Consider the following 26,262-nt stretch of genomic DNA (forward strand, 5'->3'; position numbering starts at 1 on the left):
CTCATTTCTATTTTATATAGTTTAAACCAAGTTATTCGGTGAATACAAGTCCAGATGTATCTTTTTAAAAGACTAACTATTCTTCTATGATTATGCGGAGACTGCTTTACAGCTAACCGTACTTTTTGCCTTTAAGTTTGTATTATCTGATATTAAAATAGCTATAGGAGCTTTCTTTCGATTAATATTTGCCAATGTAACTTTTTCTTTAGTTAAAATTTTTTCCATCATCAGGCTCTAGATATGTCTGTATAAGAAATAGCAATAACTGTTACTATTTTGCTTTCTATTTGAGGATCTCTGTTGCCAGCGAAGGCCAATTTAATCCAATTACATTTAATCTGCTTGCTGATCCGTTTGGATTTCTCTCTGGCATATTATTTTGTGGTTTCTCTTTTCTATACCTCTTTTCAGCTTCTCTGTCATTCTCCTAAAGGATCTTCAGTTGCTTTAATTTTAGACACTACCCTCCGCATCTTATATATTAATGTTGTCTAGTATTTTGTTTTGAATACCCTGCAAAAGACATTTTTTATTGTTTTATTCAGTCATTGTTCAGAAAGACTTATGTGTTTCTCTGTTCATCATTGTATTTTGTTTTTTACTCTTTCCTTTTTTTTTTTCTTCCTTTGAAAATATGTTCTTTGGTAAAAATTCTTTCAGCTAGCAACTGGGAGTGATAAATTCTCTGTCTTTGCCTGAAAATGTCTTTATTTTCACTCTCACTTGAGAATAATAGTTTAACTGGATATCAGATTCTAGATGAACAATTACTTTTCCCATAGTATTTTGAAAACATTTGTTGTTATTTTCAGGCCTCTTATTGTTACTGTTGAGAAGTTTTAGTAAGGCAGATTGTTCCAGTTTCCTTTTAGGTAACTTCTTGTTTCTCTCATCGCTTAGAAAATGTTTTCATTTTCTTTTGTTACACGTTTTTACTATAATATAATTAGGTGTACAATTTTTTCCCTGATACTTGGTATGCTTTTGAATCTGAAGATGATTATCTTTTTTCAATTACAGAAAAATTATTAGTTTTCTCTTTTAATATTGTTTTTCTTTTCTCTGTTCACTCCTGGAATATTAGTTGTATAGAAATATAAGACTAATATTAGCCTATAATTATATGTTTGATCTTATTTTATCTTCCACATCTCTTAACCTTTCTTTTTATCTAATTGTGCTGCATTCAGAAAAATGTCCTTAGATCCGTCTTCGAGATTACTTGCTCTTTCTTCAGCTCCAATTTTGTTTAACCCATTCTTTGAATTTTTAATTTCAGTGACTGTTTTCATTTCTCTTAGTTCTCCTTGATTCTTCATAAAATCTACTTGTTTTTTAATGCCTTGTCCTTTTATCATTTTTAATTTTTATTTTATAATTTAATGCCCTTAAATATCTTATTTTTTAGTTTTATTTGATAATTGTATTATTTGATGTTCTTGATTGATTATTGCAGCTGTTTCTTGAGTTTGCAGAGCAGATTGCCTTCTCCTGTTTTATAATGTTTTACTGAACTATCTTAAAGGAACTTCTTTTTTTCTTTCCTCCAGGGAAACACTTTGTGAGGAGTAGGAGTGCTCCTCAATATGATTTCTTTTGCTTCTGGCAGTAGTTTCAAGGGCTTCACCTACTCAGGACCATCTTTTTTTGTTGTTGTTAACCTTTTGGATTTGGGTTTCACAGACCCTTCTGGTAGTATAAACTTGAACTCCACGGTAATATGAGTTAGTTTATATTGAGTTTGAGTATTGAACACCCAGCATATTGAGTTTTTCATAAGAACCTTTTTAAATTCCTGTATCCAGAGAACATGCATTGAAGGAAGTTCCCTTGTTCATTGGTCAGATTTCTTTTCAGTACACCCTCCCACTGAGGAATGCAGCCATCTAGGCCCAGGTTTTTATCCAGAACACTCACAATTCCTATTCCTCACCTTCTGTGGGCTTAAGGTGTCATTTATATCCCCAAATTAAAGGGCAAACCCTTAAATTACTGAGACCGAGAACCTCCCACGGCAGTTCGAACATCACTCACAGGCCTACTAGCTCTGACTTTCAGTCTTTGTATTTTGGCATCTGAGAATTTTCTCTTCTTCCTTGCAAACTCAGCTATGCATTTAAAACTATTGTTATATTTTATTCAACATATTGAAGTACTTGAGGCTATTTAAAGTGTGTGGTTGGAGGTTGGGAATGGTGGTCAGGTTATCTTTGACTGCCATATTGCTAGAACCAGAAGTCTCTATATTACTTATTATTTTTGGTTGTTGGTGGCGGGGGGACCCCCTTATTCAAAACCAAATTTTATCTTCTTTGCCATAAGAAAATACAGTTTGCAAAATAGTGTCTTATTAAACTGTTATGCTTCTGTATGTAATTATTGATATTAGAATGAAAAATCACCTCAAATAAATTTCTGTACAGTGAACTTCAGTGTTTTATTTAACTATTCTTATAAATCACAGGTAGGGATGGCTGTCGGCTTTCATTGAGAATTAATAATAGCCTGGAGATATTATTAAACATGTTCACCTTTTGTATAGGAGAGATTGTTACAAGGTCAGAGTGAACTGCTTTTTAATCCTACGTGAGTTTTATGGTGTTGGCAATATGTAAGAAGAAAATTTTTTGAAAGGATTGTAGAGTTGTAAACATGTTCTAGATGTGACCCATTTATAAGTCTCATCTTTATGTTATATTCTTTATTGGATTACTTAGAATTTTCCTCATATAAACTATTTACTTTGTTTTTAAACCTTCTTCATGCAGTATCTTTCCATCTTTGTGAGTAATACTCATTTTTCCAAGCAGGGAATCCTGATTCTTCTCAGCCCTTCTCATCACACCTAGTCATGGCTGAATGTGGCTACGTTTTACTGTGTATACCAAGTAACCAGTGATTGATGAGAAGGGCTGCATTATATGCTAAGAGTTGTAGAACTTAATCATCTGTGTCAGTCTGGACACATTCTTTTAGTATTTGTAGGATATTGTTTCTTCTTTCACAAAGTGAGAACATCAGACTAAAGATTTCCAGGGTTTCTTCCAGTTCTGTAATCTATGAATCATTATAAATAAGGGAAAATTCTAATGTTTGTCTACTAAATTATAAATAGTTTCATATTACATAGTTTGTGTTTGGAAGAAGCCTTGTACGGTATTTATGGAGGTAGTCAAATATTCTGAAAATATTCCCTTTAATTTTACCCATTTTCTTTTTTTTTTTCCAGTCCATCAGGTTATTTCAGTGGCTGTTTCTGTTTGAATTGTTTGTTAATTCACTCAGTAAATACGTACTGTACATCTTTTTTTTTTCTTATAAATTTATGTATTTTATTTTTGGCTGCATTGGGTCTTAGTTGCTGCGTGTGGGCTTTCTCTAGTTGTGGTGAGCGGGGGCTACTCTTTGTTGTGGTGCAGAGGCTTCTCATTGCAGTGGCTTCTCTTATTGCAGAGCATGGGCTCTAGGTGCGCCGGCTTTAGTAGTTGTGGCTTGCGGACTCTAGAGTGCAGGCTCAGTAGTTGTGGCACATGGGCTTAGTTGTTCCGCAGCTTGTGGGATCTTCCTGGGCCAGGGCTCGAACTTGTATCTCCTGCATTGGCAGGTGGATTCTTAACCACTGCGCCACCAGGGAAGTCCCTGTACATTCTTTTTGTCTGGCATTGTGCTAGTTGTGATGCAGTGTTGAACATGGTACACAGTTATTTCCTTCATGAAACATGCAGTGTAATGGAGGACAGACAAGAGCAATGCACTAAGGTATGTCATAGGGAAATACACTTTGGTGTTGCCATGTGAGCACAAGAGGGCAAACACTGACCTTAAATTTGGAGGGGTTGGGAAACTTCCTGGAGGAGCTGCTCTTTAAGTGAAATAGGAGGTCAAGGGAGAGATGAGATGAGGAAAGAAGGTGTGGAGCCAAGAGATACTCTGATACTTCTGGGAGCTGAGTGAGGTATATTGTTCCTAGTATTCCTATAACAGAGAAGAAGAACACTAGTTCCAAATTAGAGGCTAGATAAATAGGGCATTCTAAGCCATGTTAAGGAGTTTGACTTTATCCTAATCCTAGAAGTAATGGGAGCAACTTAAGGGTTTTAACCAATAAAATGTCATATTCCTTTTCCATTTTAAAATGATCATGCAGGTTGCAGTATGGAGAATAAGTTGGAGGAGGAAGACCAGTTATTATTCTGGTGCAGTAGTCCAGCATAATACAGCAGTGGTTTGTTTAGGGGGAAGTGGAGAGATGTGAGAGATACCCAGGAGGTAGAACTGGAAACACTTTATGATCAACTAGATGTGGTTTATGATGGAGGAAGAAGAGTCAAGAATGGCGTTTCCAATTCAGATAACTAGGTGAGTGGTGGTGTGTTTTTTTTTAACCAAGGTGTAAGGAACATAGAAGAAGGAGTGGGTTTGGGAGGAAAATGTTGAATTCAGTGTGGGTATCTGTGGAATACCCAAATGTCCAGTAGGCAGTTGATTGTGACGTTCTAAAGTTTAGGAAAAAGATTAAAAGCTGGAGTCGCAGATTTGGACTTCTATAGACTGCAAAGGGTAATTGAAGTAATGGGAGTGGATGAAATTTCTTGAGAAGAATAAGTGGAACAAGAATAACAAGGCCTAGAACAGAACTTCGGAGACAGACAATTAAGGGACAGTAAAGGAAGAGGTGAGAATGTGGTTGGAGAGGTCAAGGAAAGGATAAACTAATAATGTCACGTGCTGGTCCAATGTCAAGGAAGGATGGAGATACTCACTGAGTTTAGCAATGAGGAAGTTTATCATAACTTCGTTAATGATAGTTGCAGGGAAATTGTATGGAAGCACTTTACCATTTCTTTGATGAACGAGTGAAGATAAAGTAGTGTGGAAAGCAACTAGGTCATTTACATAAAAGGGAAGAGAGATGTCAGCTGAAAACAGTCTGAGGGTAGAGGAGGTTTTCTTGTTGCTCTTGTTGTTTATCTGTTTGTTTTTCAGGTTTGTTTTTTCAATTTTTTTTTAAAATAAATTTATTTTATTTTTATTTTTGGCTGTGTTGGGTCTTTGTTGCTGCACGCGGGCTTTCTCTAGTTGCGGCGAGCAGGGGCTACTCTTCCTTGCGGTGCGTGTGCTTCTCATTGCGGTGGCTTCTCTCATTGCGGAGCACAGGCTCTAGGTATACGGGCTTCAGTATTTGCGGCACGCAGCCTCAGTAGTTGTGGCTCGCAGGCTGTAGAGCACAGGCTCAGTAGTTGTGGTGCACAGGCTTAGTTGCTCCGCAGCATGTGGGATCTTCCCGGACCAGGGCTCGAACCCGTGTCCCCTGCATTGGCAGGCGGATTCTTAACCACTGCACCACCAGGGAAGCCCCCTGTTTTTTCAACTTTTATTTTTAAGTGCCGATGGGAAATAGAAGGGGAGAAGATGAAAATAAAGGCAGCAAAAGGGATAAACAGTAGATAAGGTCCTTGAGTTTAGGGTAGAGAATGGGACAGATAGTGGAAGGAACAGAATGTGTGAACTAGAAAGGTAGGAATGTCAGAATCTAAATTATCTGATGTCTTAAGCTTATTATTTCAAAAATGAAGCAGTTCTGAACGATGGTAAGACCAAGGCATGAGAGTGGGTGGTGGAGTAGAGTAGAGGTGAATGTCTTGTGAGAAGAGATGAAAACCATGATTGGTTAAGGTGTTGATCTTACAGATGAGATGGCTCAAGCTGGTGAGACGTTGGATGGACTGGTAAGAGAGAGACTAAGCAGGAAGTGACTAGTGAAGTGGAGATGAGAGATTCACGTGGTGTAATAGTGTGAGTGTCAAAGGAACATGTTTTTATAAAGGGAGTGAGGGTTTACAACAATATTGGGGAGTGAAAAGGCCATCAGTCTGTTGTTCTGATGCTGCAGCACGTGAGGTATGAAGAGAGAACGGCTTCAGCTTGAGAACGGTATTCTTAGGAGAGCTATGTTTCCATTAAGGCAAAGAAATGAAGTGCCCATTCAATGAAGATTTAAGCACATAGGGGAAGTTTGTCTACTGTCTGCGTGGGTCTAGACTGAGACTGGGAGCAGAAACAAGGTAATCTAAGACTTCTGGTTAGTTCCACAATAGTCAGTGTTCAAAAAACAAGTTTTTATCTGACCTTTGCCTAAAAAATAGTGAGACTATATATACAGTATTTAAATGATCCTTGATTTAAAATTTCTCAAAGTTCAAACAAGTTGTTCTATCTCAAGAGATATTTGTTGAAAAATCCAACCTGTTTTACTGAATAGTTTTCTCGTCTTTCAATGTTAAAATTCATTAAAATATTTGCAATAAAGTACAGATTCCTTATAAATATGCTTTATTGATTTTTAAATATAAAAATTTGTTATCTTGGGTAAATGTTTAAGCCTTTATGGTTAGTAATGTCAGATTTTATATTTAAAACCTCATGTGTTTATATGTTCACTTCTGTTTATTTTTTAGACCTGTTTTTATTTTTGTTACATTTTTTTTTACTTCTTAACTTTCCTGAGATGCAGCTTTATAGGTGATAGAGGATGGTAATAATTGTACAGTTGCTTCAATAAAGGTAGATTCAATGGTGACAAAGGTAGATTAATCACATCAGTTCTCTTTGGTGTGTCTCTGTAGTGTGCATGAAAGGAGCATTGGATTTTATGAACGTTTTCATTTATTTCTGCTTGGCTTTCAGGGACCATGGCTAAACCTGCTGGATCACTGGCCAGAAGCAGCAGCTTGTGTCGCTCCCGCCGCAGCATCGTTCCATCCTCGCCGCAGTCTCAGCGAGCTCAGCTTCCTGCACATGCTCCTCACCCGTCACACCCCCGGCACCCCCACCATCCCCAGCACACACAGCACTCCTTGCCTTCCCCTGATCCAGATATCCTCTCAGTGTCAAGTTGCCCTGCTCTTTATCGAAATGAAGAGGAGGAGGAGGCCATTTACTTCTCTGCTGAAAAGCAATGGTATTGGCAATGAATGAAATACAGTATGTGTTGGGCTGGGTGGGTAGGAGTGGTATGTTGTGTTAATTTTCTACTGCTGCATAACAAGTTACAACAAACTTTAGTGGCTTCTAACAACACCCGTTTATTAGCTCTCAGTTCTGTATGCCAAAGTTCAAGCTTGGTGTGGCTAGGTTTTCTGCTCAGGGTCTCACAAATCTAAAATCAAAGTGTTGGCTGGGCTTTATTCTTATCTGGGGCTTGGGGACCTCATCAAAGCTCACTTGGTTGTGGCAGAATTCAATTCCTCGTGGTTACAGTACCAAGGTCCTGGTTTCCGTGCTTGCTCTCAGCTGGGGGCTGCTCTCAGATTCTAGAGGCCGCCCGCTCTTCCTTGCCATGTGTGGCCTCTATCTTCAAAGCCAGCAACAGAGAATTTCCCTTCTTTCAAATCCCTCCTTTGCTTTGAATCTCTGATCTCTATACCCAAATTTAAAAGGCTTACCTGGATAATAATCTCTCTATATACTAAGATCTACTAGTTTGGGCCTTAATTACACCTGCAAAATCCCTTCATAGCAGCACCTATGTTAGTATTTGATTAAATAACTAACTGGGAGAAGATGTACGTACACCAGGGCTGGGAATTGGGGGACCATCTTAGAATTCTGAACTCCACAGACATAGGATATTTTGAGATATAACTGCTTAGAGGCTATTGCACACAATTGACTCAAGTCTCAGAATATATACTTGTCTAATGAACAGTTTCATATGTAAAATATAAAGGCAAGAGCTTAAATATACTTGAGCATAAGGAAACATTAAATATGACTGAGGTTTTAAAATATGTGTTGCCAATTAATGATTTGTTCTGTTATGTGCTAGCAAGCAAGCAGTATCAGATGCAAAAGATTTAAGAAAATGTCAGGAACTTAAAGGAGGAAATTATAACACTTTTTTTTTTTCTATAAAGTAGATATAGCAGCAGTGTATTCTAGTCCAATGAGACCGGTTGCTGTTGGGGATCTCTCTAAACCATATTCCTCTTTTGGAGCAGTACGGTATTAAGTGACAGAAAAACTGGTATTGGTTTCTGAGTTTGCCACTTAGTAGCCATGTGGCCATGAAGTCTTTACTGTTCTTGTAAGAAAAACAAAACCAGAAGGAATGGGCTGGACACTCGCCATAAGCCCTGGTGGCTCTCTGTCATGTGATTCTTCACACATAATTGTTTCATCTGCTAGTGAAAGTAAATTTTATGATTAGCAAGTGATCATTATAGCATATTCCTAAGGAGATAGGACAAGTTTTGTGTTGTCATTGCAACTGGAGAATCTGATGCAGCTTTGCTTGGTTAGTACTTTATGACCAGCTTTTTTGTCTAACCTTTGCAGTATATACTACAGTATAACTGTAGTCACCAGTAAGATGGCTTTACTGACAAAACTAATTTTGTGTGGCTTACGGAAATTAGTAGGAAAACTCCAGAGCTCTGCTGTCCAGTAAAATTTTTTGCACTGATGGAAATGTTCAGCCCTCATTTCAAAGAGCACTGTCAGAAATTCACAGCTAGCTCATAAATTTGAGAAGAATTTGGATTCAGACAACTTCCTCCTCTCCATTTTAGTCTTTTAAGTGTTGAACCACCAGAATCCTTACAAAATAATAATAATACAAACATTTACTATTTACCAATCTTTTATGTTCTATGCATTATTGCACGTATACTCTCATTTAGACCTTACTTTGAGTTAAGTCTTGTTATACGTGCATTAAACTTACATAAATTCAACTACACGTCACTGTGGGAAAAAAATAAAAGAAAAATGACATAAATGGTACATACAATTAAATTCAATATTCTGAAGAATATATGCTCTGGAAAAAATGGGAGATTTTAAGGTGTACTAGACCTGTATTCCAAGTCTGACTAGTTATGCAGAAGAAGCAACACTTCAGATTATTATTTGTTTTGGAATTAGGATATTAGAACTAGAAGTAGTATTAGAGATTAATCAAATACTCTTACCTAGACAAGAAAATTGAGATCTGGTTAAATTAAGTGATTTGCCCAAGATTGTACGGCTAATTAATGACAGGACCAGGATAGGAATCTAGGTCTCCTAAATTAGGTCAGTATTCTTTTCACGCATTATTTAGATTTTAGAAGTTAGTTTTTAAAATATTTTAACCTAGTTTAGAATTTCACACACAAAGCAGCCAAACCACATAACAGAATAGAAAGTAAATTCATAAAATTTTGACTAGATCAGCTTCTGGCTCTGGAAGCTGAAGGAACAGTGAACAGCTCCAGGGAACAGTGATATATGCTGCTTGATTAATGGACATCTACTCCAAAAAGAAGCCTTGCAGAAAAGTCCCTACCAGTGATTGATTTCTGAGTCATTTCTTCCTATCTGAACTGCCTCTTGCCCTCTGTTAGCACTATCCATTATCAATTGTAAGAGCATTTGAGGAATTATGCAGTACATGTAACTGTATAAAATGAAAGCATTATTTAAGTCTTTATTTGCCCAGGAGATTTTGTACCTTCTGAAAGCTTGTAGCGTAATAAAGACAGTCTTCACATACATGTGTGAGTAAAGTTCATAGTAAAGACTGAATACATTTAGCAGTCTAATATATAACTGAAGTATGGTATTAACAAAATACATGTCAAAATCAATAAACATGCATATCATAATATGAATAATGATAGTAATCATAGGTCATCCAAGGTGAGAGAGCATTCAATTCATTTACTCTATAAATATGAATTTAGTCCTTGCTGTGTGCCGTGTACTTGCTAATAACTTGAGCTGCCAAGACAGATGAGACAAGGTCCTGGCCTAGTTCCAGCTGGTAGATTATGATCATATGTGTTCCTGCCTTTCTGTCTTCAGCTCTCTTCCTTCTCTCACCTTATTTCTTTCGCCAGTTACTTTTTACCTTGACTCTACTTTTCATTTCATAATCATTCCGTTCATAGAGTGAACACTATTCATCTCAGGTATGGTACATTCAAAAATGAATAAATTGTTATCCCTATTCTTCAAAATTTTCCTCCCTCCCTCCCTTGCTTCCCCTCTTTCTTATCTTTTCTTCCTTCTTTTTTTCCTTCCTCCCTCCCTCCCTTTCTTTTCCCTTGCTCCCTCCCTCCTTCCTTTCTTCCCTCCCTCTTTCCCTTCCTCCTTCCCTCCCTCCCTCCCTTCCATACTTACTAAATATCCACTATGAGCTTGTCACTATTCCAGAGAATACAAAAGTTAATAAGACTTCCTGCCCTCATTGTCTCCTTTCTTCTGGGGAAACTGACTATAAATAAGTTAATATAAAATATTTTAGGTAGTGATAAGTTCTGGGATGCTAAACAAAGACAGGTAAAAGGAAAGAGAATGCTGCTTTGGATAGGGTAGTTAGGAGAAGCATGTCTGGAGAGAGAGCATTTGAGTCATGTGGAGATGGAGGGGAAAAAAGATGAGGCAGAGGGAACAGCAAGCGCAACAGCCCTGAGGGAGTCGCAAGATTGGCATGTGGCAGGAACAAGGAAGAGGCAGAAAATGGTACATCTTGCAGCTGGAGGGATAGCCATGGACCTGACCATGCAGGGCTTTGTGGCCTTTGGCAAGGACTTTGGAGTTTAGCCTAAGTGTGTGAGGAAGCGTTGGAAAGTTTTGAGCAAGAGATTATTGTGCTCTGATTGAGTTTTTACAAACCACTTTAAGGGCTGTGCAGAGAAGTAACTCAGAGGGAAGAACAAGAATGGAAGCAGGGAGACGAATTAGGAAGCTATTGCAATCATTGAGGTAACTGGTAGGGCAGGAAGAAGGAAGGTAGCAGTGGGACAGGAAGAAAAGGGTGTGTTTGAGGTATATTTTGAAGGAATAGCTGATAGCATTTACTGTATGTTGGCTTTGGGGTTGTAAACTTTATTTTTTCCAGTCCTCTTTATTTCTCTTGCCACTGTGGAAAAGAGGGAAAAATCACAAAGGAATAAACTTGTGATAATTTATTGAATGTCTACTTTAAAAAAATAGCTCAATATCATTACCTTTCACCTGCCATCCACTCCCCACCCTAGTGTATCTCACCTCTCTTCCCTTCTGTTTTAAACTTGGGAGAGCTTATATTTTAGCTAAGTATATTCTTTTCTTCCTTCCTTAGGAAGCTATATTTAATCAATTTAATGACTAAACAATAAAGGGAGAAGGTGGTGACTAAAATCCATCTTCTCAACTATATGTCAACTATGTGCTTTAGAAAGAAAAATTTTCAGTGTTGAAACAAAACAGAAGTAGCTGAAATGATAAAAACCTGTAAAATTTAAACATTTTCATTACTCTGACAATTGAAGAAGGTGTAACTTTAAGTTATAATATTTTCTAGATTGGAAGGTATCATTATCATAGTTTATGTTAAAAATTAAACATTTTGATAAGTTATATTATTTAAAGTAGTAATTTTCTAATTTTGTTGAAATGTGTATAGAATCTTAACATCTCTCCCTTTAATATTTCGATAACTTAAACAGTGGAAGATGTTTTGGTTAGAATTAGTTAGAATGTCTGCCAGTACCCTTAAGAAACATATTGATTTAAAATTTTACCTTTGCCTCTATCTCATCCAGGGAAGTGCCAGACACAGCTTCAGAATGTGACTCCTTAAATTCTTCCATTGGAAGGAAACAGTCTCCTCCTTCAAGCCTTGAGATATACCAAACATTGTCTCCTCGAAAAATATCAAGAGATGAGCTCTCTCTAGAGGATTCATCCAGAGGAGATTCACCCATAGCTGCAGATATCTCCCGGGGTTCTCCTGATTGTGTAGGTCTGACAGAAACTAAGAGCATGATCTTCAGTCCTGCAAGCAAAGTGTACAATGGCATCTTGGAGAAATCCTGTAGCATGAACCAGCTTTCCAGTGGCATCCCGGTACCTAAACCTCGCCACACATCATGTTCCTCAGCTGGCAACGACAGCAAACCAGTTCAGGAAGCCCCAGGTGTTGCCAGGATAAGCAGCATCCCACATGACCTTTGCCATAATGGAGAGAAAAGCAAAAAGCCATCAAAAATTAAAAGCCTTTTTAAGAAGAAATCTAAGTGAACTGGCTGACTTGGTGGAATTTCATTCAAGTGGCATCTTTAAACTTTTATCTCCCATCCTTCACTCCTCTTTTTTTGTTTTAATTTTAGGAATGTAACTCCATTGGGGCTTTCCAGAGTGGATGCCATAGTGGAATGTCCTTAAGAGCAACTGTCTACTGTCTGCTTATTTAAATGACTATATAATCAATTTGTCAAGCCAGTTATCACTGAAAAATCATTAAGAGATGAGACAGTTTACAGTCATTTTTGCCTATTTATTTCTGCTTTGTTATTAGTGATATATATACAACATTTTGTTGAGAGCCACTATGGACTTAACAAGCTTTAATGGACTAGTAAGCCAGCATGGGCTTGCAAAAATTTCTTGTTTACCAGAGCATCTTCTTATCTTTCCACAGAGCTATTTACATCCTGGACTAAAATAACTTAAAAGGAGTAAAACTAATTGCACTACTGTTTCTCAGACTGGAAAAATATCTCTGCAAGTGAAACTGTATAGAGTTTATAAAATGACTATGGATAGGGGACTGTTTTCACTTTTAGATCAAAATGGGTTTTTAAGTAGAACCTAGAGTTTCTAATTAACTTGATTTCTGGAAATGAAAACCCACGCTTTTATTATGGGAAGCTTCTTTAAATGCATTTAACATTATAAAGTTTCAAGTCCTGCTGTAAAGACCATGTTGTTTTGTTTTTCCCAGGGCTTTCACTGTGATTTTCTGCATTGCAGGCTGTATGATAAAATATAAATAATTTAAAGAGAGAGGCTCTTGATTCCTTACACAAAGTGGAAGAGTTAAAACTTGATTGAAGGACTTAAAACATTCACAAGCATATACTAAACTAGGGGGATGTGGGGATTCAGGCACTTGTTTACAGACTCAATAACTGCAAAGATTTATGGTTTGTGAAAAACTTGTTCTGTGGAAAAGATAATAAATCGAAGACATTATTGTGTGGGACTGTGCTGATTTTTGTTGATAACACTCCACTAAGAACACTATATGTTTTTTGGAGAGCTGTGTAAGCTGTCTTCTTGCTTAACTGCAATGTAAGAAATAGTGATGTTTTGGAAGTAAGTTGTCAACAAATTTCTTTCTATTTTATATTGTTTGTCATATTTTTATGTAGTTTGAAATGTTTAAATGTTCTAATATCAAGATTAACAAATATAAATTTATGGTGCATTTAGATTGTATTGTATTTATAAAGGTTGGGGTTTGTTAAACTGATAGCTTATTATAAAGGTAACTTTTACTGTGAAGATTGTCACATGAGTAACAAAGTACATTAACATCTGGGGAGTTTCTGCTTAAACTGCTTCTTTTAAAAATTCAGTCAAAATGATCTGGTTAATGCAATGTGGACGGACATTTAGGTGAACAACTGATGCATATTAGCTATAATGGTTTTTCAGCTTTGTGGCTGAAATATATAATGTCCAACTCAGCCCTGTTTAGATGAAAATACTGATAGATAAACAATCAGCATTCAAGATTTGCTCCAAAGAAATACTTTACTAAGAATATGAACAGTTTCCCAAAGTTTCCTGTAAATTTTGTATACTTTAGTGCCGTTGTTAAAAACTGTTAAGGTCTTGAATATTTATATACGCAGATATTTATATATTTAATAGACAGTGCTTTGAGGTCAAAAATTGTTTGACTGAAATAAACATAGTGTTTTGGACTAATTATAAGGTAAGTTAACCTGAAAGGTCAAGAGTTGAGGAACACAGACCCTAAAGCTGTTTAGAAAGGGGAAAAATTGTGCATGAAGAATTGAAAAGCCCCCTGGAAAGTTTCTTCAGAGTGAAGGGAATACCTAATCTTCTTTCTCCTTCTTACAATCAGCCAGGAGTTCTCCCCATTGAAAATTGCAAAAGGGATGAGAACCTTTTAGTTTGATGAATAGAGAAGGTAAAAGCCACAGAGCATGAAGGGCTGGGAGAAGGAGGATCTCTAGGAGTGCCCAGCAAGGCTTCCACTTGTTCAGGGTTAGAAGGGATCCTGGATCAGAACCACGTGGATGCTAGAACTTGTGGCTGGGAGTGGGAGAGGCTGGCCTAAGTAAAATGTGGGCTGTCTTAAGTCGGGGGATGCATTGTTTGTTCTTAATTTCACACGGTTATAAACAAATTCAACCAAGGGATACTTGCTGCCTTATGTTGCTTGTAATATTTACTTGCATTAGTACAATGCTCTGTATTTGTAAATTCAACAGAAAATAATTGAGTTTTGGAAAGCCACAATAATTTCTGTATCACATCATTTACACACGAAGAGTTGGACGTTAATATAAATTTTTTAAATTACCCATTTCTTACCTTATTTTAACCTTATAAAACTATGGTATTTTCCTGATTTTAAAAGTAATACCTTCCTTATTGTAAAAAACGATTCATGATAGAAAAGTATGAAGAAGAGAAACAACAGCAATCAAATTCTACTACCCACAGTAATCACTTTTAATATTTTGGTATGTTTTCTGCGAGATCATTTTCTATTTACTGATATATATTTTACATAATTGAAATCATACTATATAGCTTTATATTATGCTTTTTCACTTAATATAGTATAAGCATTTCTCCAATATTAAAAACTCTTCATGAACAACATTTTAATGATTCTATGATATACCATTGTATTGATTAACCATAATCTTTTTAATCATTCTTTTATTATTAAACATTAGGCTGTTCACAAATTTCTAATATGAGGAATAATAGCATTTAACATTTATTGAGCACCCTATATACCAGGCACTGTTCTAAACTCTATATATATTCTCATTTAACCTTGTAAGGTAGGTGTATTTTTTTTCTTCTTTTAAAATCACCATTTTACTGATGAGGAAACTGAGCCCAGGAAATTAATAATTTGCTGAAGATCACATAGCTAATTGGTAGAACCATGCTAACTTTTAAGTCATACTGCATAAAGTCTAGTGAACATTCTCATTCCTTAGAATATATGTTTTTAGAAAAGCATCAAGATTTTTATTTTATGTATATGCACATATGTTTGTATGTATACACACAAAGTCTCACATATATACCTTGAGGGTGACTGTTTTTAAAGTTCTTTCTCCATGTAGCTATGTTTGTATTCCAAACCTCAATACTTGAGGGTACAAGTGACTTTCTGCCTCAGACCATCATTTCTGAATTACCATTTGGTTAAAACTTTGCTATTTTAATAAGTATTTTTTAATTGGTAAATAATGTCTGGTATGGATGGAAAGTTTTTTTTTATGCCATGTATTTTTCATTTCTGTGAATTGTCTCTTCATGTCCTTTGCCTGTTAAGTTCTTAAGGTCCTAGTGTTATTTTTCAGTCTTTCACACAGTCTTTCAAATGTAGCTCTTCTTGTATTCTTCATTTACTAACTAAAACTGATTTTTTAATCAAATAGTATTTTTCATGTTTATTTTTTAAAGTAAGCTGAAGAAAACCTACATTTAAATTTTAGTCTTATTGCTCTCCTGTTTTTAGGTCTTCAGTGAGAGAGTAGATTCCCCCGCCCCCCAATTACAGGTTAGAGACAATCAGAATCTGCTTAATTCATTCAACAAATACTAAATAGCTTACCACATACCAAGCATCACGATAAGCTCTGGAGGTATAGAGACTAATGTGACAGGTACCTGCCCTAAAGGAACTTGGTATCTAATAGAGCAGACAGGTCATAAACCCTTAAAATAAGTGCAGTAATAGAAATGTAAACCAAATGTTGGAGAGAGATTATGTAACTCAAAAGTATCTATTAAATCAAGGATAATTTAATGATGCTAATGTCCTGAGGATGTGCAGAGCACTTGGTGTGGCTGAAACATACAGGTCCAAGGGCAAGTTGCACCGAACTAGTAGTCTCGTTCCAGCAGGTGAGCTTGCAGTTACTGAGTTCCAGCAAAACACTTTGTTACAGCTGTGAGCGTGCTTATTCGGGGGTAAATTGTTTACCAGAGAGAAACAGTGTTTGAGCAACCCCACATAAGCCCTGATTAGTACTGATAAAAGACTCTCCCTCCCCACGTCTCCAGCCCTGAAACAGGATGGTCTGTTGAAAGACACTCTCCTTCAGATTTACTCAGGTAAGCCTGATCTGATCTTGTGGCAACTCTAGTTTTTTGAGGAACCTCCATACTGTTCTCTGTAGCAGCTGCACCAATTTACCTTCCCACCAACAGTATACGAGGGTTCCCTTTTCTCCACACCCTCTCCAGCATTAACGTTATTTGTAGACTTTTTGATGATGGCCATTCTGGCTGGTGTGAGGAGATACCTCATTGTAGTTTTGATTTGCATTTCTCAGTTGGTGTCAAGTGGGCTTCAGGCCAATTTTCAGATATTGCCTCAGTCCCATGATTGGGCTTTTCTGAGGTTATCTACAGGTCTCTGGAGTGGCCCTCAAAGGGTCCCCTCCATGGCGATGTTTGTTGTAGGCCCAGATAGGACATTGTAGGGAGGCCTCAGTCCAGATCTTGATTTCCTATCAACAAGAAAGGATTGAGGCAATGCCCAGGATCCCTTCATGAGCTAGAGTTTTGACTGCCAGGGTCTCCATTATCCTGATGATCTAGTGTTTACTGCTTATGTTGCAGTGTCTTCATCAGCCTCCAGAAGTGAGAGAGCAAGCGGGGAGCTCCAGTAAGCCTGGCAGTTGGCCTCTACTGGGTGAGAGCGGTTCTGCAGTGTGTGGAGTGGGGGGAATGGAGGAGTGGAGGTCATAGTGGCTCAGCCACTCCAAATCCCCAGTCCTTAAAGCAGAGGCAGAGCTGCTGCTTCCCCTTCCCCCATCCTGCCCAGTTGGCCCTGGCAGGTTCTAGTTCCCTGTAAAGCAGACCTCTAAGAAGTCTTACTGGGTCAAACTTGTTCTTCATCTCTTGCTTCAGACTGCCACATTTTAGTTTCAAATAGTTGTGTAATATAGCAGCCATCCCAGTATTGTGGTTCTGTTAAGAATACCTTGTGTCTATTCCTTAAGTACTGCCTCTTTAATTGCAGCATCTTAGTTCTAAAATATCCACATGAGCTAATTTCCCACATGTGAGAATGTTAACTTCTGAGATACTCTCACAGACCTCCGGTCCCTGGGATATGATGGCATCAGATCAGAGGGAGATTGAAGGGCAACGCCACTTAGGAACTGGAAAAGGTTTCTAGAAGAAGAATGTGGCTTTTTAATTTTGGTTTTGAAATACCGGCTATTCAAGTTCGGTGCTTCTCCTTTAAAAAGCTTTCTATTAACACTTGAGGTGTGCATCTGTAGTCAAAGAGTACAATGACAAGAAATTAAAAGAAAGGGGGGCTGGATGGTGGTGGGGGTGATGAAGCCTGGGTGTAACAGTGAACCAGATGTTGCCTTTGATGTGTAATGTAAAGGGAAGAAAATGAAACTGGAAATAGGACTGGGGCATGGGACCTTGGGAAAGGAGAGGAGGTAGGGAGGGAAAAGGTGCATTTGTTGTCACATCACCAAATCTTGTCCATTTAATCCCCGAACATCTCAGCTAATGCCTCTACTGCTGTGGGGCCTTGCCTTCTCCATTTCTCATTAACTTTAAAGAGCTAACTGAACCCAGCCTTACCATCTTTCATCTACTTGTTGGTGAGCTTTCTAAGCCATAGGATGGATTTTCTCTGATTAAAATCTTTCTTTGCCTTTCCATTGCCTGTAGGATAAAATATAAACTTAAACTAGCAAAAGACCTTGGTGTTCTGGGCCTGCTTACTTCTCTAGCCTCATGGCTTCACATGGACATAACCTAACCAGTTGCACAGAACTTCATACAGGTTTCTGAAGAAGCCAGGCTGCTCCTTTTGCCTGGAATGTCTTCTCAAGTCTTGGGCCACAAACTCTAAACCTTTAACTCAGCTCACGTATCTCCAGGAAGGCTTCCATACAGGCCCCCGATCTGAGTGAGAAACCACTTCGGTGAATGTCCAGAACTTGGTGTTTATTACAGCACTTGTCACATCATATTACAAGGACCTGTTTACTTGTTGGCCCAATAAACTGAACTGCTTAAGAGCAGGGACTCTGCCTTATCTCGCTTTGAGGTCCCGAGGACTGGAACTTCAGGCACTGAATACATTACATGCCTGATGAATGAATAAATGAATAACATGTTATTGCTGCCTTCAAGTTTCAGACTGTTAAGGGCATTCACAAGTTTAATGATTAGAAGACAGTTCAAGACTATTACCCAATACAAATGAGCATTGTACAGCTGTGTTTCTGTTGTCTTATAATGTAGATTCCAAGGAAGGAAGAGATCAAGATGGCATGGAGTAACTAGTCCGTTTTCTTTGTGAAACGTATTTTTACAGCTGGACTCTGAATGGTGAGTGCTGTCTGAATAGGCCTAACAGAAATGACGTCAGAATGATTGGATTCTTTCCTTTCAGACTCTGTTGTGGTGTTTGCTCTGTGCAGTTGCTTAGCCTATCCAGTCCTGCTGCTCTATCCCGTCTCCTGACCTGAGCTTTTAATGACTATTCTACATATCTGGTAATTAATGAGATTTCTTGTCTTATTAGGTCTTATTCTTTTAATAAGAATATGCTATAATATGCTGAGTGCTGGGCACAGAACCATAACTAAGGTAAACATTGTCCTTACCTCACTTGTTGAACAAGTCCGTAAATAATTGTTTAAATCACCATGCCTGTTATTAGTGCTATGAAGAAAAAGGTCACGGGGCGGCTCTGCGAGTGCTTGATGGAGATCTAACTCCAAGGGCGGGAAGGGCCTTGCCGAGGAAGTGACATTTGTGCTTAACCCTGCAGAGTTGGTAGGAAACAGACGAGGAGGAGAGCAGGTTTCTGAGTGGCCCAGGCAGTGGTAACAGCATGTGTAGAAAGAGTCCAGGAGGAAAAGGATCTGGTGGGTTCAGGAAACTGAAAGAAGCCTGGATTGTAGGGAGGGAGTGAGAAAAGGGGGCCCAGTGGTGTAGGGCCTTGCAGGCCATCTCGGTCCTGAGATCAGTGGGAAATCACTGAAAGGGTTAAACGTGAGGAAAATCATTCTTTTTTAAATTTATTGAAGTATAGTTGATTTACAATGTTGTATGAATCTCTGCTGTACAGCCAAGTGACTCAGTTACACATATAGATACATTCTTTTTTTATATATATTCTTTTCCATTATGGTTTTTCCCAGGAGACTGGACATAGTTCCCTGTGCTGTGCAGTAGGACCTCATTGTTCATCCAGTTTAAATGTAATAGTTTGCATCTACCAACCCCAAACTCCCAGTCCATCCTTCTCCCTCCGCTCCCCACCCCTGTGGCAACCACAAGTCTGATCTCTATGTCTGTGAGTCTGTTTCTGTTTTGTAGATAGGAAAATGATTCTTCTTAAATTTATTTTACAGTTCTGTTGCTTCCAGGTAGCTCGAGGGGTAAACGCATTTGTTTATATATCCTTACATTCCCTCTTAGCACCTGCCACTAAATCAGAGACTCAGTAAATATTTAGCAACTTGTTTTCCAGATGGAGGGAGACAAGTATAAGGGTGAGAATGAGTAGGGTACTTCGGGAGACTAGTAAGGACCCTAGAGAGAACATGGGGAAGTAGGGTGGTCACCTCCTTCGGTTACAGGCTTGTATTAGCTGGGGCTGCTGTGGCAGAATACCGTAGACTGGGGGGCTTCAGCTCAGAAGCTTATTTTCTCACAGTTTGGGAGGCTGGAAGTTCGAGATCAAGGTGCCAGCATGGTCGGATTCTAGTGAGAGCCCTCTTCCTGACTTGCAGACAGCTAGCCATCTTCTTGCTGTGTCGTCACATGGCAGAGAGCCGGAGGGGAAGATGGGGAATGCTTAGGTCCTATCGGATGAGGAACCCACTGTGTGATTTCATTGAACCTTAATTACCTCCTTGTAGGCTCTGTCTCCAAATGCAGTCACATTGGGGGTTAGACCTTCAACATATGAATTTCAAGGGGACACAGTTCAATCCATAACAGGTTTGATAGTGTGAAACCACTGAAGCAGTCGTTCTCAACCAGCATGTAACTCAGTAGCACTAGGGGAGCTCTCTCAAAATGGATGTTTAGGAGACCTATCTTGGGTGTTTCTATTTCATTTAATTCTAGGCTAGGGACTCAGTCTACATTTTAAAAATATCTGCTGGGGATGATCCTGATTGTATCAGGGAATATTGACTATATCTCTGCATTTTATTCTTAGCCTGTAAACGAAGGGACTTCTCCATGTTTAGGAAACATTTCATCCTCTCTTCCACTTTCTCTAGATTTTTTTTCCTGATTAGAGAAATTTGAGAGAACCCAACATTTGCTAGGTCTGCACAGGAAAAGCAGCCAGCCTTTCACTCTCTTGTGCTCAGTATTATTTGTCCTGCCATGATGGACTGGACTGTTAAACAAGCCATAATCTCCATCTAGCTGGCTGAGTGGGTGCCAATCACACCTAGCTTTCCCACACATGGATCGCAAGGACTAGATTTGAAGGAGGAGAAAGTGGGAAGCACAATTCTGACCCTGGGGGTTTACACAGGATTGCCTTCAGCTGCAAGTCACGGAAAACACAGCTAAGCAATGGCTCAAAAAATTAGGGCTTTATTTTCCCTCATAGGACTGGATGTCCAGAGGAAGGTGGTCCAGGGTAGGGTAGTGGCTCCTCCCCTCTTTCTGCTTTATCCATCCTGAGCTGCCTGATGGCCCAGGATAACTGCGCTGCCTCTGGCATCACATGCACATGCCAGACAAGAAGGGCAAAAGCAAAATGGTGTGTGCAGGCTGATGCCACTGCCTTGTGAAGAGCTTTTCAGGAAGCCTCGCCCGGGAACCTCCTTTTCCAGCTCATCAGCCAGGATGATGCCTCACAGCCATCATCAGCTAGAGAAGCTGGGAAATAGAATGGTTTAGCATTTATTTATTTATTTTTGGTGTGCTGCTGCTGCCCTCAAACTCAATTCTACTGATAAGAAAGAAGGGGGATTTTAAGTAAAGAATTAGGAAGGTCTGCCACAGGTCATTGGGCACTTGCCTGGCCTTGAGATAAATTTTAAAATATTTGAGCTTCTACCGTGTGCCAGGAACCATTCTAGATGCTGGGAATGCAATAGTAGAAACAAACAAACAAAAAAAAATGAAAAAAGCAAAAAGACAAAAGTCCGCCTCTCATGGTGTTTACGTTCTAGTGGAGGATACAATAAACAAATGAAATATGTGATATCTTAGATGAACGGAGTGTCCAAGTAGTGAGGGTTGAGGTTGTGGGTTGTAATTTTCAGCTGGATCCTTAGGAAGACCAGTGTTATGAAGCTGGTTATGAGTAATGACGTGAAGGAAGTGAGGTTCGTAAATTCCTTGGTATGTAAATACCTTGAAAGGAGCCTCTGAGGCAGAGCAACCAGGAACAAAGATACAAAGTCCCTGGGTTCTTCTCTGTACTTCCAGTATATGTTTGTTTTATGGATTCTCAATATTTTTTATCTTAATTGCTCCATATGGACAGTAATAGGTACAGTTGTGCTGTATAGGGCAATTCTAGGGGTACCTAGTGCTTCCTCCCCCTTTGGAAAAAACAAGGTGCCTGAATGTACATCTTGAGAAATTATTAAGTACCTTTTCCCACTTCTCTCCCCTTCCTGAATCCTGTTCCCTTATTTCCTTACTTTCCTGGAGACTATGCTGTAGTAATTATGAAAATGGACTTTGGCCTCTTGATAGTTCTGGGTATGAGCCCTGACATTTCCTACCTGCGATACTGGGCAAATAGCTTATCCTCCCAGAGCCTATTAGCTCATCTAAGAAGTTGGGATGCTAATATGCCTCCTTCACTATTACTGTATTGAATGAGATGGTGTGTGTGAAGGGCCCGCCGCAGTGCTGGGTACCCAATGGGTATCTCTACTCTACTCTTCTCCCCTTCCTTGTGGTCTTCAGGCTCTGGGTCACACAGAATATCTGGAAGAGGTCAAGCGTTGCCCTATGAAAAAAGAACTTCTTACTCTTTACCAGTGTGCGAGAGCTTAGTGTCACCTATATGTTTTTCAGTGAAGTCATATGTACCAGCCTGTCCCTACACCTTACCCCAATGTCTTCTGAAAGGTTGACCCGAGACCCATACTTAACGTGAATATCAGATGCCAGTGCTGCTCACACTGAAACCTCGTCATCATCTGGAACCGTCCACCTGCAGCCTCCATCCCCAGCCTCACCCTGTGCCTCTTTGCTGCTGACTCCTTTGCTCCATTGTGCCTCACCAACCTTGTCACGGGGCCCAGTCTCTGGATACCGTCCACCTCCTCCACATCCATCAGCCACATCTTGGCTTTCTCTCTTGTGTTCTCCTCCCTGAATTCCACAATACATCGCTGCAATTGTCTGGAATTTCCTCCAACACATCCCTGATTCTCACCAAAAATCCCACATTGAGATTAGTACAGCCAACACATTCCCTTTTCACCTCAGCAAGGTTGTTTCAAATTGGCTCCCTTTCTCATTTCTACCAGTGACCATTCAAACCCTTACCATGCCTTCCCATTACCTACCACACCACCAAACCCTCAGTCTCAGCAACAGACAGCTTATGTGGTATGAACATCTTCAACTTCTTGCTTCTTAACTTACAAAGTTATCTATATATGCAACTATACTTCCTTTCTTCACCATCAGAGGAAAGGTTGGTCATTTTTCTAATCAAGAGTCATCCAGCCATTCACGTTTTGAATTTTGTGCTCCTTTTCTGGGATTTGACTCATTAATTGTCTCCTCTTGACTGAATCTTTAATAGTCCTCTTTTCATGGCTTCCTTTTTTACATTGGGAAACAGACTTAAATATTTATTATCTTAAAAAAAATCCTTAACTCTCTCTAGCTTTCATATTTTACCCAAGCATCTAGGAAGGTAGTCAATGATTATATATCTAAATTTTTTAAAAGTGAGGCTGTGTCAAGAATTTATTAAACTCATTAATGAAGGACTCAGCAGAATAGTGAAGCTGGTTCAAAGAAAATTTGAGAGACTTAGGTATATAAAGTCATTGAAAGGATGCTGGAATCAGATTGCTAAGTAATATATAAAATAAGACATTACTTTTGGGTTATAATATTTCCATTTGCATCTCTCCAGAGATAAATTTCATTTTCATTCCTACTGGACAATAATAATTTACATCTCTGTTTTCTATGAGTTAACATCTACCCTTACAGAGTCGAAAAATATCCTGAATAGTAAATAGCAAGTCATATGGAGGCACACACTCCTAGAGAATCAAGATAACTCTGGGCGGGTTGTTAGACTACACCCAACACAACACTGAAACACAGGCAGAAACCCCTTTGTCTTTTTCCAGATTTTGGACACTTTTTCTAAAAGCCATCCCTATGATCATAATTCCTAAAGATTATTTTTGATCACAAAAGCTAGTTTTATTTTATCTTGTTCTGATTCATTAACACTGGTGCAGCAAAAAGTGTTAGTTAAATATAAATTTCTTTGAAGTATGGTCAGCAAATCCAGCACCACGTGGTCTTAAGCAATGACTAAGGCCAAAATATTAACCTCTGTCTGGAGAAATTACGTGGAACCTACTAGTGTCTTTTCAATAGGCCAGAAGAGTTTTTGTTGCTGTTATTTGCACTCATGATTTGAAGCTAGAAAACCAAACCTAAGAAATTCATTTCTATCAGTTTTTCCTGGAGTACCTGTAAATGTGAATGAATTTCTCTCTCACTGTGAAATTCTCCAAATCTACTAAGGTACCTGGTCTGCCAGGAAATGATCTAAAATTCCAGGATCCAGAAATCCACAAAACAGGTGTTAGGTCTCCTGGGAGGGCTTTGTGAGCCTTTGTTCCACATATGAAGCACAACTCCTGTTCCTCAATGGGAGGCATATCATATCTGATTAAATGAGATTTATTCTCATTTGATACTTCATGCATAGCTTTGGTTACACAATTGATTTTTCTAACTATATCCTGCTTAAACAAACAAACAAAACTTATTGATCCCTTGAAAAACTGCCTCTTTTTTTTTTTTAATAAATTTATTTATTTATTTTTGGCTGCCTTGGGTCTTCGTTGCTGTGTGCGGGCTCTCTCTAGTTGCAGCAAGCGTTGGATTATCTTGTTGCGGAGCATGGGCTTTAGGCACACGGACTTCAGTAGTTGTGACTCGCGGGCTCTAGAGCGCAGGCTCAGTAGTTGTGGCACATGGGCTTAGTTGCCCCGTGGCATGTGGGATGTTCCTGGACCAGGGATCGAACCCATGATCCCTGCATTGGCAGGCGGATTCTTAACCACTGTGCCACCAGGAAAGTCCACTACCTCGGTTTTAAAATCAAAAGACTTAGTAAAAAACATTTGTCTCTGAATTTGACAGTGTTGTAAACAATAGTTCATTTCAGTTTGCAAAGGCATAGTCTAAAACAAGGATCAGCAAACTTTTTCTATAAAGGACGAGATAGTAAATGTTTTCAGTTTTGCGGGCCATGGGTCTACTGTAAGATTTGTGGTCAAATCTGCCAATGCAGCATAAAAGAAGCCATAGACGACATGTAAACAATGAGCTCATAGATTAGATTTGACCTGTGATGAGCTAGATTTGGTCCATGGGCCATCGTTTTCTAATCCCTAGTTTAAAATAAAGGTTAGGCGTTGATCAAGAAGAAGGAGAAAGGGCTTCATCATATGTCCATAAGAAAACAGAACATTAAAAATAATACCAGTACACAATAAGAAGATAAATAATATCCCAGTACAAATAACCACAATTGTATTCACCTTATCAGTTCATTCACTTCCATGTAACTAATACTTGTTGCACTGGATGTTGGGTCTGCAATCTGCTTTTACAAAGTGGCTGCTTCTGGACTAAAAGAAAAAAGTCCTGGAGATCCTGACTCAGTCTCCTGCTGCAATCTGCTGTTGTCTAAGTGGTGTCAGCTTGGCAGTTTGTACTCATGAGTCTATTACTTAAAGTATCAATAGGTAAGAGTGCCTTGTCCTTTTCATTGAGGCTCTGAGGATGTCTGTCTTGGTTAAACACTGACTTTTTAACCTGAAGCTTATAGCAGAATCTTTAGGTAAGCATGAGAAGGAAGCCAGAAGTTGATGACAAGTCCGAATGATAGTGATTTTTTTTTTACAGTAATCAACGATACTAGAATGAGGAGAGCAAAATCATCTGTAAGGATGATGTCATGAGTAACTATTTATCTATTTTATAGGATTTGGATCAGTGTTTCCCCTGAGGGTAAGAACATATCACAGTGAGGACATGGACAACTCTTTAGGCTATCCCTAAAATGTACAGCCTCAGAGAGAAAATTAACCCAGGCAGGACAGAGCTGCTTCTTCCCCTGCACAGCTCTTTCCATTTAGCACCTTTTGGACCTCAATGTGTTGTGGAGCTTAGAGGTTTCTTCTGGGTCTTTAGCCGAGAGTTTAGCTGTACCTCCACAGGGTGAGGCTTCATGAGGCTTAGGAGAGAGTGACTGCAATGAGCTAGCTGGTGTACATTGAAGTTTGGCCAATCCCGAATGGAATGTCTTCAGTAAACACTGCAGGGGTTCAGCTGAGAACTCATAAAGGCTACATGCTAGGATTACGGACCATACTCTAGAGCAGGGGTCAGGAAACGAAGGCCAAATCTCACTTGTGGCATGTTTTTGTGTGGCCTGTGAGCTAAGAATGATTATTACATTTTTAAAAAGTATTGTTCAAAAGCAGCAGAGCAGCAGCAGCAGCAGGAACTGGAGGAAGAGGAGGAGGAAAAGGAGATAGAGACCATATACTGCTCACAAAAGCGAAAATATTTACTGGCTTTTACAGGCAACATTTGCCAACCCCTGCAACAGACGTAAAAGCCATGTCTTGGGACTAAGAATAAATATGAAACAGAACCACCCTAACAAGAATAAAATTAAGCCAGAGAAAGGAAATTTGCCAATAATTAGCTCCTTTGCAGAACAAAACCAACCTTCCTTAGAGAAAATAACATAATCCAGACTCCTTAAACATCACCCACAATGTCCAACATACAATAAAATTTGTTAGACATGTGAGCAATTAGACTGTGTTACCTATGATCAAGGGAACAAACACCAGTCAATGGAAATAGACTTTGATAGGACCCAAATATTGTACTTAGCAGACTAGGACTTTAAAACTGCCATTATAGGGCTTCCCTGGTGGCGCAGTGTTTGGGAGTCCGCCTGCCGATGCAGGGGAT

The 26,262-nt window shown here is 38.9% G+C and overlaps 1 protein-coding gene across 2 annotated transcripts in view; it reads left to right on the forward strand.

Annotated features, from left to right (window-relative positions):
• STIM2 (stromal interaction molecule 2) overlaps window positions 1-13,244 on the forward strand; it is a 172,024-nt gene extending 158,780 nt beyond the window's left edge. For both annotated transcript variants that reach the window (XM_082638404.1, XM_082638405.1), the window contains 2 exons: window positions 6,691-6,964; window positions 11,574-13,244. In XM_082638404.1, the coding sequence (XP_082494530.1) occupies window positions 6,691-6,964; window positions 11,574-12,051 (752 nt within the window). In that variant the 3' untranslated portion in view covers window positions 12,052-13,244. The remainder of the gene's footprint in view (window positions 1-6,690; window positions 6,965-11,573) is intronic.
• Window positions 13,245-26,262: the final 13,018 nt, after the last annotated feature.

This window comes from Mesoplodon mirus (assembly GCF_964341445.2).
Source record: "Mesoplodon mirus genome assembly, chromosome: 2".
NCBI classification, from domain to species: Eukaryota; Metazoa; Chordata; class Mammalia; order Artiodactyla; family Ziphiidae; genus Mesoplodon; species Mesoplodon mirus.